Source organism: Diplotaxodon limnothrissa, linkage group LG7 (genome assembly GCF_057381915.1).
Source record: "Diplotaxodon limnothrissa isolate DT_005_m linkage group LG7, D_limnothrissa_male_GT1.1, whole genome shotgun sequence".
Classification (NCBI taxonomy): domain Eukaryota; kingdom Metazoa; phylum Chordata; class Actinopteri; order Cichliformes; family Cichlidae; genus Diplotaxodon; species Diplotaxodon limnothrissa.
The window spans coordinates 50,988,128-51,006,870 of NC_140602.1; the positions used below are offsets into that span (position 1 = coordinate 50,988,128).

At 39.7% G+C, this 18,743-nt stretch overlaps 1 protein-coding gene across 4 annotated transcripts in view; it reads left to right on the forward strand.

Annotated features, from left to right (window-relative positions):
• The window catches only part of arhgap24 (Rho GTPase activating protein 24), a 96,824-nt gene that overhangs the window by 58,836 nt on the left and 19,245 nt on the right, over positions 1-18,743 (forward strand). The window contains exons 1-2 of one of the 4 annotated variants that reach the window (XM_085359869.1): positions 1,386-2,217; positions 18,490-18,612. In XM_085359869.1, the coding sequence (XP_085215995.1) occupies positions 2,196-2,217; positions 18,490-18,612 (145 nt within the window). In that variant the 5' untranslated portion in view covers positions 1,386-2,195. Of the gene's footprint in view, positions 1-1,385; positions 2,218-3,121; positions 3,433-10,069; positions 10,565-18,489; positions 18,613-18,743 lie in introns of those variants that run through there. The other 3 variants (XM_085359870.1, XM_085359868.1, XM_085359867.1) reach the window with 3 other exon arrangements.

The window sequence follows — 18,743 nt, forward strand, 5'->3', positions numbered from 1 at the left end:
ATTTGTTGCGGTTTTTTAATTTGTTGTGGATTTTTAATTTGTTGCGGTTTTTTAATTTGTTGTGGATTTTTAATTTGTTGCGGTTTTTTAATTTGTTGTGGATTTTTAATTTGTTGCGGTTTTTTAATTTGTTGTGGATTTTTAATTTGTTGCGGTTTTTTAATTTGTTGCGTTTTTTTAATTTGTTGCGGTTTTTTAATTTGTTGCGGTTTTTTAATTTGTTGCTGTTTTTTTAATTTGTTGCGCTTTGCACTTCCCAGCCACCGTACAACTTCCTACGCAAAACGCAACATAAATATAGTTTTTGGTTTTATATGTTAGCAGCAGTTTGATTAGTGGCTTCAGCCCACTTGCATTTCTCTATAACAACACAATGTGTAGTTTGTGTGTTTTAGTGGTGGAACTAAAACCCATGAGAATCCACATAATAGCTCAGACTGTACCCTGTGTTGACTAGGGCCATTTTTCATGAAGTCATGATTGATCAGCTGGTAAATGGGGAAAAGGCATTTGCAAAAACAGCCCTAGAGGATAAAATACTGGATGAATGGATATGAAATGTCGCCTGCTACATTTTCATACTTTACAAAAGAGGCGTTTCACTTAATGATGTCCTCCATTAGCTGTCATTCAGTCAAAAGATGATAAATCACAAGCTTATGCAAGCAAACTACTTTGCATTCGATCTGTGAAGGACAATAAGTGGTACATGCGTTGTTTAGCATAAAGCTAAACACGCCATAATTGTAATGTTACATCTGGATCGAACAGACTTGACAAAAAGCAGGAAAAGGGAGGCCGGCATTTCCAGACAATATGCTGCATGCCTTTTGTATGTAGTAGATGTTTGAGATGTCCTCCTCACTCTCATTTAGGCTCCAGGATTCCAGACTTCCTCCTTTCTTGTATCCATGCATCACAACATCCCCGTTTGTGAGAATCCATGCCTCTCGATCCTCTCGAGAAAATGCAAAAAACAGTTTAAGCCAGAGAGAGAAGCAGGACAGGAAGCACAGATGCTTACATAACAGCCTTATTCTGGGAGGGGGGCTTGGTATTTGAAACTTGCATACCAATGTCCATTATCAGACTCCCACTCCAATGTCTTTCCACAACCCCTGCCCCCCACCGTGTATCTGATAGGCCAGGTTTCAGTGAGTACACATTTGGGCCTCCACTGAAGTAAGTTTCAGCTGGACTGTTATACTGTGTTTGTCTGTCGGGGCCAGTTCATATGAATGTCCAGACCAATGGTATGTAAACTGATTTTTCCTCTGGGTAAATATTTAGATCTCTTCCCACGTCTTTTTTTTTTTCATGTTTTCCTGTGTTTGACTCCCAACAGGTAGTGTTGGTGTTAAATGTTAAATACCTTTTCTGCCAGCTTCTCTCCCACTTAAAGGAAGCAAGTAATGTGTAGTTCACCTACAAGTCTGGCTTGGACTGAAAAAGATAAGAGGGTTATTAAAGACCTTCCGTTCAGAGGGAGAAACCCCAGTGTCTCTGGGTTTCTTGGCCACCAGTAGCAACAGCCTTGCCGACCCTGTACAGCAGTATTTATAGAGCACTGTGGATGACTCATTCGGCTGAGTGCCCATTCTTCGTTCACCAGATTTACAGGTCCCACTCCAGGGAGGGACGCCTGATTTATGATGCAACCCACCTCCCTCCACCACTAGCTCCCACCCCACCCCACTCACTTCCTTCAGGGGCTCTTCAGAGAAGAGCAGACACACCATCTTGCCTCCGGTTTGCCGTTTCACTCATCGCTTTCTGTCCTGCAGTCGTTTCGCGTGTGTCTCAAAAATGTGCTTCCTCCGCTCTTTCAGCTCCTTTGACAGAAGTATACTGTATATTGAGAAAAAGGCTTCCTGAGAGGTATGCAGACACGCTAGCCTTGGCCTGACCTCGCCTAACTGCCGCTGATCGATGTGTCACATTGACCTGCGTTTGACTTAGCAAAATGAAGTTGTAGAAGACTTATATGACGTGGAGGATAAGCAAAGAAAGGTGGGGGAGAATATGAAGTGCAGCGGACTGTGTTTCAGCAGAAAAATAGGGTGATAGAGCTGCTAGTGGTGCACAACAAGAACAGATGAAGAAGTGGCACGTGGGGGTCAGCAGTAAGCAGCAAGAGCGTGGCTTTCGCTACCTCAGCCTTCACCTGAGAGGGGGCACGTCTTCATCTGCATCCCATGGATCTAAACTATAACCCAGGTGTGTCTTTTTGCATACCAATAATGAAAACCAATATGTCTGCATTTGATTTAGACAGTGTCATTATGAGATGCTTTTTGGACTTAATTCAAAGTGAAGGATCTGACGTCAGGCACAAAGCTGCTTGTAGTTCAGTTGCAAATTTCTGGTTTTCTGGGATATATATATATATATATATATATATATATATATATATATATATATATATATATAAAAAAGCAGAATGTGAGCAGATGGGTGTTTTATAAGTTCCACTTTATGGTTTACAGTTTTTGCAGCTGTGATTGATTTTGAGAAGAAAGAAGTTATTAATTTTCCTTCCATTGGTATCATTTTTGTAAATATGCTTTGTGATCATTGAACTATTTCTGACAAAATAATTAATAACATATATAGTAAACTAGGCATTAATATTTCATACAGAATGTGTTTGACCAGATGGAAACCTGTAAATATTCATGGCTAATGGTACACTAACTGTTAGGGATGTCATACAAACAATACTTCCAACACCATTTGATACCAGAATTCTTAAAACACATCAGTACTGGGGGGGCACTTAGGTACCATTGGCGGTATATGTACCAAGGCTGCAATTCTTTCAAAACTGATGGGGGCAGCATACGCCTACAGATGCTGTTTGTGTAATATATGTGCAGCGTTAGCTGCAACCTGACTTGTCAGGCAGTAAGACTTGAGGTTATCCCAAATTACCTTTTTCTTTGAGACAGTTGGTATAGCCTGTGGTGTTTCATAGGCTAAAATGTTTGCAGTAGCTAACATTATATGAACGCTGAAGCTAACATAAAGTAATATACGTTAGCTTTAGCTAACTAAAACATTATACCTTGTGTCCTTTTGACAAAATATTATGTTTTAAATAATTTAAAAGAAGCTTTTAATAATGGAGGTTGTGACTAAGTACATGAAATAACCTTTTTTTTTTCTTTTTTTGAGAATTATGTGCTTCTACTGGTGGTTTTACCAGCTACTCATTGTATTGTGTCGTCCCTGCTATAGGAGGACTACAACTGATAGCTCAAAACAAGTAACTGTGGCATATTTTTACAAAGTACAGCTAATTTCCGTGATTTTACTTAGTTTTCTCTAAGCCCTAGCCTTGTTTCCCTGTCTTTCTCTAGTTGAACCAAACAGCTCAACCTGTCCTCACACGATTTCAACTTGCCACCCATTTCTGATTGCTGCTCACATCAGGTGAGAATCTACAGTCTGATGCTCGTGGTTTTTGATGTCAGGGTTTGATGCCATTTTTCTTTTTCATTGAATTAGAAATATTTTAGGAGTCAAAACTAGCTTGTTTGGTCTTATTACATAGACTTTGAGCCACAAAAAAAAAGCTTGTTTGGGTTGATTTCACAATTAGAAATAACTTTGATCATCCAGAATATTTGAGTTCAGTTAATTTTTAAACTATTATTTCATCTTTGTCTATGCTAGATCTTTGTAAGGCATTATTAGTGTGGGGGTTTCTTTCTTTGTTTTGTTTTTTATTTTTTACACCTACAGGAGCTGCTCAATCATGGATAACAGGCTGTGAAGCTTTAGTGCAGTTTATACTGATGTTAATGCCAGAGTAGGTTCGGAGGTCTGCAGTTATTAAGTCAGCATTTGGCAACCCTACTAGTGATGTGTCGGTCGTGAACGAATTGGCTCTTAGAGCCGGGTCTTTGACATGAAAGACGCGATCCGGCTCCTTATCGAAAGCTGTGGGGGGTTTTTTCCCCCCTTTCTCTCACCCTCTCTCTCACACTTTTTTTCCGCTTCACTCTGCATGCGAGCCTTGTGCTTTGCACTGGGAAGAGGGAGGAGGGGTGGTAGTTACACTTGCAGTTGCACAGGAGGAGAGAGAGAAAGAGAGCCAGGGACAACAACATCACATTAGAAAGGTATAGTACTCATCCACAACTATTTTCAGTTGCGGATGATAAAGGATTCAGAAAGTTTATTCATGCAGGCCCATATGACAGAGAATGTGCATGTTCTTTTTGTTTTCATATTTTAATTTATATTTAATTGTGTTGTGGTTTGCAGAGTTTTGTGTTGTTTCACTTAAAATTTGTTTAAAAGGAAAAAGCTGAAAATTTAAATAGTTAAAAGTTGAACTGTGACCAGTTGGTTTTTGTATTATATGATTTATTTATTACATTTTATGTGGAGTGAATAAATAAAAGTATATTTACGGTGGCCCCTACAGACAAAGCACGTGCAAACTCCAAAACACGTGCAAACTCCAAAACACGTAAAAACTCCAAAACATGTACAAAACACAACAGAAGTGCTCCAGGATGCTAGGGCACAGTGTTGAGCTTTTGTTACCTAGTGGCTACACAAGTTAGCAAGTACCAACGACCGGATTTGGTGTGTGGTAGTAACAGGTAAATGAACTTTTTTTTTTTAATTATTTGAATATATATGAGTGCTTGTGTATAAATACACAAATAATACACACATGCTTTCAATTGTGTTATTTAAGTGATCTAGGTAGCTCTGTTTTGGAAGTTCAGTTAACTCTAGGAATATGTTTTGGAGTTTGTACGTGCTTTGTCTCTAGGGGCCACCACATATATTTATATATAAACATATATAAATAAAACCACCTTTTTTTTTTTACATTAGTAGTTCATTTTGTGCATAATTTTATATTCTAGGTAATAATAAATTAATTAAAGCAACAAAACAACCTGAAGAGCCGGTTCGGAGCCGAAAGAGCCGGCTCTTTTTAGTGAGCCGAGCCGAAAGAGCCGGTTCTCTAAAAAGAGCCGGAAATCCCATCACTAAACCCTACTCTCTATCTTTACCATGTCATTTCAAAATTACAATTTAAAGTCTTTCAAAGGAATAACATCCATAAACCATACGCAATATATGTAAGTGTGACTCAATTTGGTTGCACTATGCATATATGTAGCTTTAAAATAAATCTTGCCAGAGGAAGAAAAATCATGCTTGGTGGAGAACATTCTCCTAGCCGGTTCAAATTTCACTTTGCTTGGCTGCTTGGGGGAGATAACAGAACAGAGTCCTGAACTCACAGCTCCCCGCCTGCTTGTAAATCCATCCTAGTTAAGACATTCTCATGTGAAAATCCAAGGCAACAAATGAGGAGAGAAACTAGACAAAAGAAATACTGTATTGTACATAATGTTTGGCTACACATGAGAAAAAGCTGAATGATGGCAGTGAGGAGAGCAAAGGTGGGAACAGTGAATTAAAGCAGTCTGGGAAGTTGTAATGAGTATTTCAATAAAAGTGATGTGTTAGAAGCCAAGAGTGCAAACTGACTCTCCTGACTTTAGCTGAGACATCCTGAAACCTGTCACATTTAAACCAAAAAGGTGAAAAGTGTTGAATGAAACCAACATGTCTCTTTGATTACTTAACTGGTGGGGAGGTGGCAAGTAATGATGCTAGACCAACTAATAATATCAGCTTTGTAGAGTCTGCATATTCTCCACAGGCGTGTGTGGGTTCTCTCCAGCTACGCTGGCTTCCTTCCACAGTACAAAGACGTCCGTGTTTTTAAATTAACTGGGGATTCTAAATTGGCGCGGAGTGTGGATAGCTGTCCATCTGCAACATTGCAACATATTGGCAACCTATCACTGCAGTCATAGCCTCTCACCTTATAAGTCTTTGCTGTACTAGTGGAAAAACCTCAGCAGAAGGTCAACACTGAGAGTCTTCATCATCATCTGCATTTCTTTGTCTCTCCAATGCATCACTTTCTAGCAGACAGTGCAGTGTTTTAGCCAACTTTGTCAGGGGGGAAAAAAATAGTGCTAGCAATGCTGCAGTGATCAATATGTAGACTCACACTAAGCACTGAATGTCCAGATTGCAGATATTTTCATACCTGAGTGTTTTATGGTGCACAAAGGGGTTTTCGAGAAAGATGACAATCAGTGTATTTGAGGAGGTCTTTGTGCAGCATGGGTAAGGGTTGCAGAGATCTCCACAAGCAATTTCAGCAACATCTTAAAAAATGAATACAAAGCCATCCTTCAGATGTGTGAATATAGAACTAAAACTCAATAAACTGGTAAAAAATCTCCTCAAAATTGTGAAACTTTGACCTTAGAGCCAGTATATTCACCCAGTCACCTGACCCTATTAAGCAGATTATTATAGAAGTGCACAGTGTAACTTGGAAACACATTTCCTAATAGTTATCCATATTCATGTTTCTTGTTTTATAGCCATAGCCACCAAGTAGAAAATGCATTGGTGGGAATCTCACGTCCAGCATGATAAATGATGACTGCCAGTGAGATTTATCTCTATCAAAATAACGTTGCCCCGACAAGCTCCTCAATCTCTCTACATCGCTACAGCAATCTAGGAAATGAAAATACTGATTTATACTTCTCATGGAAGTGTCCAAAACGACTTCATTTTACAAGGTGAATGAAATTAAAGGAAAAGATAATTTGTGTTTTCAGAATTTCTATTCTTCACAAGAGCTGAGCTAGGGAAAAGCTTGCATGCATATATATTTTTAAGTCTATGGGTTCTCGTGGGGAAAATGGATTCAACCGTCTATTCTGCCTCCATTATTCAAAATATACCAGAAGTCACATCTCCACAGCCCTGTGTGAAAGGTTCAAAGGGCTTCCCAAAGGCCAGGCTGACTCAGACTACTTATTTTGACTGCAGGGACTGCAGGTGTGCATCTACCCTGAGGCCCTCATCAGTGCTGAAAGCTGATATTAGAAGGTATTACTGAGTGGGGCAACAGGTACTTTGTCAAGTCCACTCCTTGTTCTTTTCTCTGGTGAGGATAAAGGAAAAGCTCACTGCAATCTTCAAGCGCCAGGAAGTTTGTCTCCCAGTGGCTCCATCAACAATATTGTAATTGATTTTAGTAATCAAGTAGCAAACTGCATCATCTAAAAATATCCTTGTTAACAATGAGGATATTTGAGGCTGATGACATGTCTTTATTTTTCTTTTTCCTCTTTTTTTGTTTTTGCTTTTTTACCACAAAAGTCCTTTGATGGGTGGAATCCGATATTACACTGTTTGTGTGGGAATTACCCCTGACAGCTTCCTGTATGTAAATGAAAAACGTTTTAGATGTCGGACAAACATTTTGGTAGTGCAGAGTTCACATCACTGAATTCTTTGGCAATGACTCCCACACAGATTTACAGTCTCCCAAGCCAGGGGTGCACGACACGTTTGTCAAATCGGTTATAGTGTGATCCAGTGTGTTTACATAACCGTGACAACGTATTCCTTCCACACAGACTGAATGCATTCACTTAAAAAATACAGTATACCACTCATCCTGTCAGATACAATCCAGCCCCACAGAGAGCTTAGCTGTTCAAAGTGTCTCTGGCTATACACAAAACAAATTCTCAGACAGTGTGGTGATGACGATACCAGACTAAAAGCACGCTGTATCTGTGGGAGGGTTGACTTCTGTGAGGCCATTTGAGGTTTTTCTCTTGGATCTGCGTGTTCTGCACCTTTCCAGAAGTTTCCCTCCAGCATCATTATGCCTGTATCGCTAATGTAATGTTTTAACCTCACAGCGTTGTGTGCAAGTGTTCAAGTGACAACAGCTGCTAGCCCTCACCAAAACTCAGTGCTCCCTAACATTTAAATGAGATATCAATCCAGCAGCTAGTAGCCACTAAAGCTGTCAGTGCTCCAAAAGGTTCACTCGTAACGATTTTGTTATCATGAACAACTTAAATGTGTTCGAAGTCTGCTTTATGCTGCCACGGCAATAAATAGGTTGAACAGAATGATTGTGGTTTCTTAACGACACCGGAGAACCTACATGAATATCATTTGGGAATGTTTACAGTTTTCTTTTGTGGCTTTGGACCCTTCTTTTAAAAAAACAAGTCGCATATTAAAGGATTCTTCTGGTCTTTTCCCATCCATTAGCACGTTCACTGCGTATCGCCTATGCTTTACACCCCTGCAGCAGCTTTTCAAAGCAAAACATAGCTTATTTTAGACTGTTTGATTCAAATTTCCCCACCCCGAGGGCAGCCAACAGTTTCCATTGGAGGAAGGCGTGGATATACCAGTGTTATCCTTTTGTTCTTTTTCTAGAAGAAGAATATTAATACATTCTTTGAAAAAAGCTTATATTACATTAAATCACACACTAATAATAAAACCTAAAAAAATAAAATGCTGGTATGTTTAAATCTGACTGTGTGACACCCCCCCCCCCCCTTACTGCACCTCTGCTTTAGTGTCTAGCCTTTATGATTATCATGCCAGCTTACGTTACAAGCTCTGGGCTTCAAGGCCTGCTTGAGCCGCACTTCCTTCCTTCAGAAGTTGAAATTGATTCCCCTTACATAATGGTATATTTACAGCAGCCTTGGCAGAACACACAGACATAGCTCTTTATTTAGTTGGCATGAAATCAGAACAGAGACACTTGGCTCTTTGACAGTCCTGTGACCTCCCTGAACGGACTGACCCATTGCTTCCCTGCTTGTGCTCATGACAGCTCATTGAAACTCAACTCACTTTTTCTACCCAACAGCTGCAATTTCACTTGATTTCTTTTCATATCCTGTGACGACAGAGGTGAATGTGTATTCGCAGAATAACTTGATAATAACTTGTTTGATTTTTTTTTTTTTTTTTTTTTTTAATGCAACTACACCTTAAAACATGACAACCTTGACTTCGACTATGCATATTCTTGTGGGTTCAACTAGACACGGTATCATGTTAGCCTTTGAAAAGTAAATAATACAGCGATTTTTGAGATGTGGCTGTTAGTCTCCTTTCTTTTTTCCTTCTTTTTGATGCCAGGGTTATCCACTTTCCTACAGGCGCCTGTAAAAGAGACAGTAGAGCCAAACAATCCTTGTCCCCTTTGACCTCCCCACTCCTATTCACTATGTTACTCATTCGGCATCAGATGGTAATGGATAGCCATAGAAACATCTATGGAGTCTGTGTTCTCTGCTAGACAAGGTCTTTAGGGATTCAGGCTAATGTTGTGATGTCTGTCTTCAGACTACATCTATTGACAGGCAAGGACCACCATGTCACCAGGGTGAGAATTAGCCGTCGATACCTTGCTGTGGTGGTGATGGGGGTGGGGGGTGGTGAAACGGGACACCCATTAGAAATACGTGGGAAGATATAACTGCAGAGAGGGGAGCTGTATCACCAGCAGCGTGGCAGACTTGTAATGAGAGTATAGCTGTTTTGAAAATACTTTGAAGGACGATTTAACGTTTTAAAAACACAGACAGAAAATATATAACCTTATTATAATGTAAGTTTAGGAATTATTTTTGATTGTATAAAATGTCACAAGAAATGAAAAAGGTTAGCCTAAGCTCCTCAGGTGACCTTTTTGAGTCGATGATCTATATGTTCAGAAAAAAGTAGCAAATCCTCACATTTGAGAAGATTTAAGCATGCGCTGACCTTTGCCATTTTTGCTGATGATGACTCATTTTGCAAATACATTTATGTTGTTATCTTAAAAGAGGATGACTCTTAGTTTAAGCATAAAACCAAGATAGAGAGACAGCCAAAAGCTAGTGTATATTTTTTTCTCATTTAGTAAATCAGCCATGCAAACTAAGGCAAATTAAACAGCTTAATCTCCAGCATACTTTGTAGCCGAGTGTTCATTCAACCTTCTGCTGATGTTTTTCCACTAGTACACCAAAGATTTAAGGTTTTTAGTTTTGATAAATCAATTGCATCGACTGATATAAAGTGGAGTAAAAAAGCTGAAGTTTTAGTCTCGTACACAAACTCTAAATGTTGTTTATGTTGTCATTAATGCCTGATTGCACATTTGAAAGGTCAATATGATTACATCATTATAGTCTTAATGTTAAAAAAGCATTGTGGTGGGAATGGGAGATTCCATGTTTGCACATGGGGGTCATGCCCTCTGGAGAACCCTGGCCTCTGTTAAGCCTAAGCCTTCAGAGAGCTCTACCTATTGTTCCCATTACAGTGCTCTGCAGAAGTTTGTGTGTGTGTGTGTGTGTGTGTGTGTGTGTGTGTGTGCTCACCAACCTCCCCCTGCTTTTCCAAATCCCCCCTTCCTCCCATTTCTCTTTCACACCCTCTCAGCTGTGCTCACTCACTCATTCTGAGCCGGGCCAAAAACTGGCAGAGCAGCTCCTCCAGTCAGAAACTCCCATCCTCACATTGACTCAGACAGCCAGGACTTTGTAACTCATTCAGGACGCCTCTTTATTCCCCCCCTCCTCCAACCCTGGGTTTGCCGGAGATAACGAACGAGGGATGGAGGTGGTTCATCAGTCGATTCATAGCTTACCCCTGTATGGATTAACTAATTTATTGTCATCCCATCAAGGTAACAGTAATGAGTTTATTATTTGAGCCTTTTGAAAGCTTTTCTATGCACAGCCTCTGTCCTGCTACTGCTTAAGTATTTCCTTAACTTGTTTACTACAGGCTTCTTTGTTACAGCTGCATGTTTAGACCATCTGGAGATGATATTACTCATGAGTGAAATGGACCCTGTAGATAAGGGTACCAACAGTCATAAACAAAAGATGAAAAAGAAAATGGGAGCAGTGGTTTTTTTTCTTTTTGTTTCCGCTCTTAATACTCATCATTCCGTATGAATGGACAATTCGCTTTGCCGTGTAGCGTAGCTCGCCAGCCAGTGACCGACTTCCTGTGATGTTAGAGTCATTTATGATGCGCGGACCTCGGAGAAGACTATCATTAGACCTATTATTGAATCTCAACTTGCCCCTGCTTGCACACAAACAAGACGACTACAGAAGACAAAAGAGAGGAGACGCTGATGTGCTCCTTTTAATCTCAACATGGACACACACAGGCTGGGAGAACTATGACACATATTTTTGTCATTTATCACTAAACAAGGTAGTTACAGTGTCTGCATTGTTTTCTCTGCCAGCAGCAGCTGCTTCCTCCACTTGGCAAGATGTGCAGTCAGGGTCTGGAAGAGCTTAACATTTCACAACAAGTCTGCAGACAAAAATCTATCCCATGTTTGTGTGTACGGAATATTTAGCTCATTTTGGCCCCTTTTTTAACACCTACTGTGCTCCCTTTGCCTTAATTTTTTTTTCTATGTGGTTATACCGCAGGACTGAGGTTTGCAATTATCAATTCAATGGACTAAAACTGCTTTGAAGATATGGAAATGTCATACTGTTAAGGTTTGCATTCTATACTTTAGAACCACATTACATTAATATTTTAGCATTTTTAATAATAAGTATCTTATTTTTCGACATATGTGCAAGAAAACCGATATGCTGTTTTCAGATCTTTTCTCCACATGTGAGGCTACAACTGCTAGGTAGCTTTTTAGCTTTGCACAAAGCCTGGAGGCGGGGAAACAGATGGGCTGTCTGAAGGTATTTAGGGGGGAAAAAACTCATTTTGACAAATCTGCCTGCCAACAACTCAAAAGCATATAAACTTTAAATCAAGTTGTGTTTTTACATGAGTTTATGTGCCAGACAAAATCATTCTGCTAAGCTAGCGGTCATCATATTTGATGTAAAATATATTTATATGAGAAAGACGTCAATCTTATAGTAACTGGAACTTTCCGAAATATATAACTGAAGCCAAAAGACAGGCTTTTCACATCCACTTATATTATATGTTTACTATTCATGTAACCTATCATAATACTTGATGTAACTACAGGGTGTGAGTATCCTGGGCCATTCATGCCTGGTAACATATTACTGTTTATCGGCACAAAACATAACCATATATTGTATGGTCTTTATCCACACTGTGGCGCTCTACACAGATGCACTCCACTGTGGCTCCTAGAGGGCTCAGTGAAGACTTGCAAGTCAAAGTGAAGTGCACGGGGGATCCAGGTATTTGTGAGCAATTACAGCACAGTGGGATCCTTTGTTGTCTCCCACCTGTTTTGAGCCATTAGTTAAAGACTATGTGCAGCTGGTTTGGCCACTTATTAAAGCCAGTGGTTACAGCTGGAATGAACAGTTGTTAGCCGTTTGCACTGAGCCCATCTAAGATGGCCTGCCATTCACATGTAAAGGTAACTGAACCTGATCCCAGGTTGTCAGTGAGAGGCTATAGTTTTGTTTGCAGATGTGCTCTCAAGTTGTTAATGTAGTTTATGCACAGCTGCAAGAAAAGTTTGTGATCCGTTTGGATTTTTTTTTTGTCCAACTCATATGGACGAACAGTCTGACTGAACTGAAAATCCACTGAAAGTTGTCTATGTTATTGCAGAACAGTGTGTGAAGTTTAAAGGAGCTGCAGCGCTCCCTACCAGAGTTGTGTGCTGGAGCTGACTGTGTTATTATCCCATCTCTGTGACATTATACAGATCCTAGAGGAGGAAAAAAAGCATCTGAAACTGAATGTTTAAAGTAGTCTGAAGCTTTACCATTGTCCTCACAGAGGGCACATGTATACAGTCTGCATATATTCTCACCAGTATTATAGGTCAAGATGTTGAACATGAAGACAAAACTTGCTCCACCAGGCTTTATATTTGAGGTTTTGGTGTGTGTGCAATACCATACTTATTTAAACACAGTGTTTCACATTCTGTCAGAAAGTTGAACATTTGCCTCATCTGTTCACAGAACGCTGTTCTCAAAAGAAAAGGAGTTTATTGCAAAGCTGTCTGGTTGCCAATTCTCCTTGCAGCTGCATGCAGTTCAGTTTAGCTGTGTCTTTCCTGTGTTTGTTGCTGTATTAGGTTTTGGGGTTGATTGTATTAATCCTCTGTCTGGTAATGCTGATCTTGAAGTAGCAGATGAAAGCCTAAACTAACTTTTGGTACGTGCTCCACTGCAGAGAATATCACCAGTAGAGTTACTGCTAAAACATGAAAAATATGGTGTTTTCCCTTCTCCTTAACATTTCTTCTATGAAGTCTCAGTGTGAACAGGGAATCTTAATGTCTATGTCTCACTGAATGGAAGCTGCTTCTGAAGTAAAGGTCTGAAAGCTGAGGTTTTCTTTCTTTTTTCTTTTTTTTTGTAAAACTTTGGAGCAGTTTGCCAAAGCATGGCAAATCAGGCAAATTGTGAAAGCTGCCACGGTTGTCTCTTCAGGTAAAGTCGTGTTATACATGAAGACCGTCTCTGCATATGAACACCTACTGAGGTTGATCTCATTTATAAAGTCATAAAAGTGTTTCTGTTTTTTTAACATAGTATCAGCCCAAGAATTGTATGAGAGAAATACTTTGTCCGTAAAAGAATCAGTCAAAAATTATCTTAATTTATTATAGTCAGAATTTAACCGGTGGCTCATGATTTGTGAGCTAAATGTTAATTTCTTTCTGAAGTTAATATTATTAATTATTTACCACCATTTCCATGCCACTGAAAGTAGAGAAGAATAGTTTTAGGGCATAAATCAGTGATTGACCTTTGCATGCTGGGAGACGATGGGATTATCTGAATGCTCTGTGCTTCTAAATAGTAAGATTCTCCAAACACTTACCACTTGAGCCCTAAATAGTTTATATTCTCCATGTGCTAAGTGAGTGTGACATCTCACCCAACCTTATAAACTGAGGCCAACTTAGGCCGCTATGGAAGAAAGCGGATCATCAACAGGAAATGACAGGAGGAAGAGCAGTGTGCTGTAATGCCCATGGTATGCGGTTTAATCCTGTTGCACGCTTGTTTAACGGCTTCACAACTGTTGTTTCCGAGAGGAAATGCTCTGTCTGTCCATGCAAGTAATGGAAGGCTGATTGATTTTAAATGTGGACAGAGGAACTCAAAGGGACACCAGGGAATTGCAGTTACTTTGCATGACAATTAACGCAAACAATGCTGGCAGGGTGGAGATGCCTCTGAGTCAGAAACCTTTCTGGCCAGTGGGAGTGATTGGTGTAACTGTGGGTAATGACTCAAAGCAGTGGTTAAGAATAATCACATGCTCAGGTTGAGAAATATGTCAGGTTGACCTTGTTGAGGCAGTTTGTATAAAGCGTTACGCATGCGTCATTTCCTTGATGCTACAGCCTAATTAATTATTGCTGTTACACTGGACCTGCTGCTGCATAGTAAACCGATTCATCATTTGTGCTTTAATGTGCATATATGGATTCATTTTAGTTTCTTAAGATTGGGTTCTCTTTTTGAAATATGCAGTGTAAACTTATACGAATCAAATCAGCTTGTAATACAAGGCAAAAAAACCCAACTTTTTTTTCTTTGCCTTGTTCAAAGGTCGTGTACCACATGAAAAGACCAAAATTAAGAAGATTTAATTGTTAACTAGTATGCATTATAGGCAGCTTATAAAAGAAATACATCAGTGAACTACACTCATAGACTGGATGTCTAGTCATCTTAGGTATCACAAGCAAGGGGTTGAAGTGCCTGCTCATACAGTAGTCACTTCTTTAGTATTGATTTTACTCCATAGTGAACTAAATTTACAAAATGTACCTGATGCTAAACGCTAAAACTAGCGATTCAGATCAAAACTTCATCAGCTCATTACCAGTTGGGTGATTTTCTTATTCGCCTTTATATAATCCTACTTGTTTTTGGATCCATTGCCCCCTGCAGGCCATTAGAAAGAATGCATCTGTAGGCACTGTGGCTTAGTGTTTCACAAATAACTCTGCACAGTAAGTCGTCTTGATGAATGCTCAATCATACAGGTCTTCTGTTCATCTGGATGTAGCGTTTTCACTGGGAGAAATGTTTCGTCACTCATCCAAGTGACTTGTTCAGTCTCAGCTGACTGCAGGTTTCCCCAAACAGTACATTTGCACAGTGACTGAAACTAGCCCGCTGAATGAACACTGGGCTTTGAGGTGAGTTCCTTGATCATTAATATGCAAATTGTCATAACTATTGATCACCAACCACTGATCAAAGCCCATTGATCAATGGCCATGAGAACCATTCACAGAGAGTTGGGGAATGGCTGCAGTATTCGCATCTGTATTGTCTGCTTTAAGTTTAAAATGATATCATTCAAATCAATTCAATTCAATTTTATTTATACACTACCAATTCACAACAGTCGTCTCAAGGTGTTTGAGGTGACTGTGATACAAGAGTAAAAACGAATGTAAGGCTGTTACACAGTTACAAAATATCCCATTTGTTTCTTTAGTGTTATATTTGAGGGTATAATATATTAACAATGCTTTGACCTTGATATGTCACCACATAATTACACAAATAAAATGCATTCCATTTACAATGTTCTTCAATTTGCTGCTTAGGTCTGCTTTACATTTTAAATTATATCATATTAATGTCAAAATGTAACACTGATAGTCAACTGCAACAAAAATTTGAATAATGTGCATTTATTTCTAAAAATGTTTGATTTTATAGCATAATTTATTAACAATCCTTCAACTTTGATATGTTACCTCATAGTTGCAAAAATAAAATACATTATATTTGTGTTGTTGTTTAATTGGTTGCTTATGTCTGCTTTACATCTAATATTATACAAACTAGCCTCTGCCACTTTTTCAAATTCTTCATTTCATATTTACACGGTGACAAGATTCCACGGCATATACAGAAAACATTTGGTGAGCGTTAAGTTACTATGTTGAATGTGACACGTGAAATAAATGTAAATGGAGAATGTAACATTGGATATATGACGTTAAAAATGAATTGAAATTGTAGTGAGCCATTTGGAATGACCTATGCCTTCAGCAGGAACAAGTGAGTTCAGTACTGACAACAGGGGAAGTTGGACCATAAGGAGTAAATCATTCGCCCTGGAACCCGAAACGGCTTTGCACGGCCCTGGTCGCCACAGTCTCACACGGTGTGTCGGAAACAGTAGGCACACTCAAACCCATCGATGTGGCGCTCTCACCCGCTCTTTGAATTAAAGCTAATATTTATCCCCCGCTTTCTCGAGTTTGCTACACGGAGGACTCCGTGCTGGATTAAAAGCGGAGGCGCGGTCTCGCAAGCGAGAAGTGTTTTGGAGCGACGGAGCTTTTACGCCGGTGGCCAAAGAAACACTCCCATGTGCGAGCACGAGTGAGCACCTCGGTTACCGGTTAGTCACCGTTTTGGTTCTGTTTTCGTTGACAAACAGCCTCACTGAATGACTGACCGACTGCGTGTCGCAGGTCGAGGGAAGGTAAAATGACGCTGCGGTTGTGATTTGTGCGGTTGGGAGGTGAGCTAAAGCTGCCGCTTTGTTTTTGTTTTCCTCGTGAATGGCCACGTTCAAACATTTACTGGAACGACCGAATAAGTTTTCTGCACGCATAAACACAAACGTCAAGTGTCTTCAAAGGTAAATATGTGGGCGTGGCAAGGTTAATGAATCGTATCCGCTTCGCGCAAAGTGTAATTAATTAATGGGAACTCTGCGAACGATCAATAGCGGGTCGTGACTAATCACTGGATTAGGAAAGCGAGAGAGCGCATTAGACTACTGTGAGAATGACTCTTAGTTTCTGGATACCGATCGAAAAATGGATCAAAACTTAAACGACTTTAATGTGAGAGCCGAATTGCAAACCTTTGCAAGCATTGATCAGGAACTTTTACTCTAACGGTGATTAACGGATGCTTAGATTGATTATCAATAGGTTAAACAGCTACACGTACTGCTGTAATGATATTTAGGAACCATATGAACATTAGCAACCCGCCAGATCTTTTATTTTATTAATAAAATGGTTTAAAGAGTGGCTTCAAACATAACTACTTTTATGATTTTTATATAGAATCTAATAGTTGCTAACTAAAGGTAGCCCCCTATTGGATTAGTTTGTGTTTTATGGAACATGTAACCTTAATTGTCATCCTTGACTGTTAATGATGAGGTAAATTTAATTTAACTTAATGATTGAGGTGTCTTCAAAGTCTGAATACTGTCAAATTTGGCAAAATGTATTTGCTGTATTGTATTTTTTGCTTGTAAAACATTGCTGGGTATTTTAGTTAGATTTTTGTGTAATCTTTACTGTATAAAAAGGTCAAAATTGTAGCAACTTGGTGAAGTCTACCAGCCAAAACACATACGTTTCAAGTGTTCCTGGAGTTTGGGCCTCTTCCAATTTTTTTTCCTCTTCTCCATGCAAATTGGAAGTGATGAAGTTGTGCCAGGAACCTCTACTCTGCTTATTTCAACTGTATCAAACTGATTAGCACAGTTGGGGAGTGCTGGTAATGTACCCGTAACCTTGAGGTCATGCAAAAGTACAGCAAATGTATTGTCCTTAGCTAGGAAGACAAATGTCCTTTTTTTACCTATTCTTCAGGACACAGAGAACCCCACCCCACTAAATTGATACATGCTGACACATGCTGTGATGTCTGTGCTGTTAGTCATGGGATTTTGAGAAGCCTACAGGTAACAGAAGGCGCTTTTAAATTTACACACTTCGTAACGCGATACTAGCCTTGCATTTTTAACTATTGCACCAAACTGACAGCTCAGGTGTTGAAAGCACTATTTATGCAACATTCACATTAAACACATGCATGACTCTCTGTGTGAGCCAGCAAACAGTTTAGGCATCTCTTTTTATCTCTTTCTTTGTATCACTTCATTAGGAGTAAACCTTGCCCCCCCCCCCCCCCGCTGACCTGTCATGTTGTGTTCTAGTCTATTAAATTAATAGTTTTCATATGCAACATGCAGATTTCATCCATCTGATGCGATCACTGTGGCAGGATCCCTGGTGGTCAGAGTCATAAATAATTAAACTGCTAGTCTGACGCCTCATTTGTCTTCTTAAGAGCTCGTCTCTTCTGCAGCAGGCCCGCTGCATCCCTGTGAAATGCAGCAAGTTGTTTTGTTTATCTCGATGAAGCTGATGTAAAGGCTCTGTTGTCATAGTGATCACTGCAGCCAGATTGGTTATGTGAAACAGGTACAGTCTCCACTTCAGTCTGTCTGGTATGACATGACAGGAGAGTGCTTGTGGCCATTATCCACAGGTTAAATCAAGATACAGAGCCTGCCTCTAATGGAACATGCTGAGAGACAAGCATTTGCCTTTGACTGTGTGGTGCGCGTGTTTCAGAAGACGTATAGTTGTGAAATGGAGTTCAAGTAATTTATGTCAAACAAAGACATTTAATGGCAACCTTGGTTACCAGAAGGTCTTATCTTGTCATTAGTCTCTGTCCGTTCAGAAATGTGTTTTGCAGCCAGCTGGTGATTTCTTGTCGTGCTGAAAAACGTTATTCTCGATTCATGTTATTTTAGTTCTTGCTGGAGAGCGTGCAGTTTTGGATCTTGCATCATTTAAATTTTTCCTCCCATTTATTTATACAGGTGGAGAAAGAGAGCGGATGACAGCCAACCATGAGACCTACCTTCTTATGGCCAGCACCCAGAATGACATGGAAGACTGGGTGAAGACAATCCGAAGAGTCATCTGGGCGCCTTTTGGTGGAGGTTAGTACATACTATTTTGGTTTCCAACAGTTGTGAAACGAAGACGTTGAAGATGTTTTGTCTCCAGTAAATCCAGCCCACATCTTCTCTTCACAGCATTGTGCTCTAGCCCCTACCTGAACGTATAAACT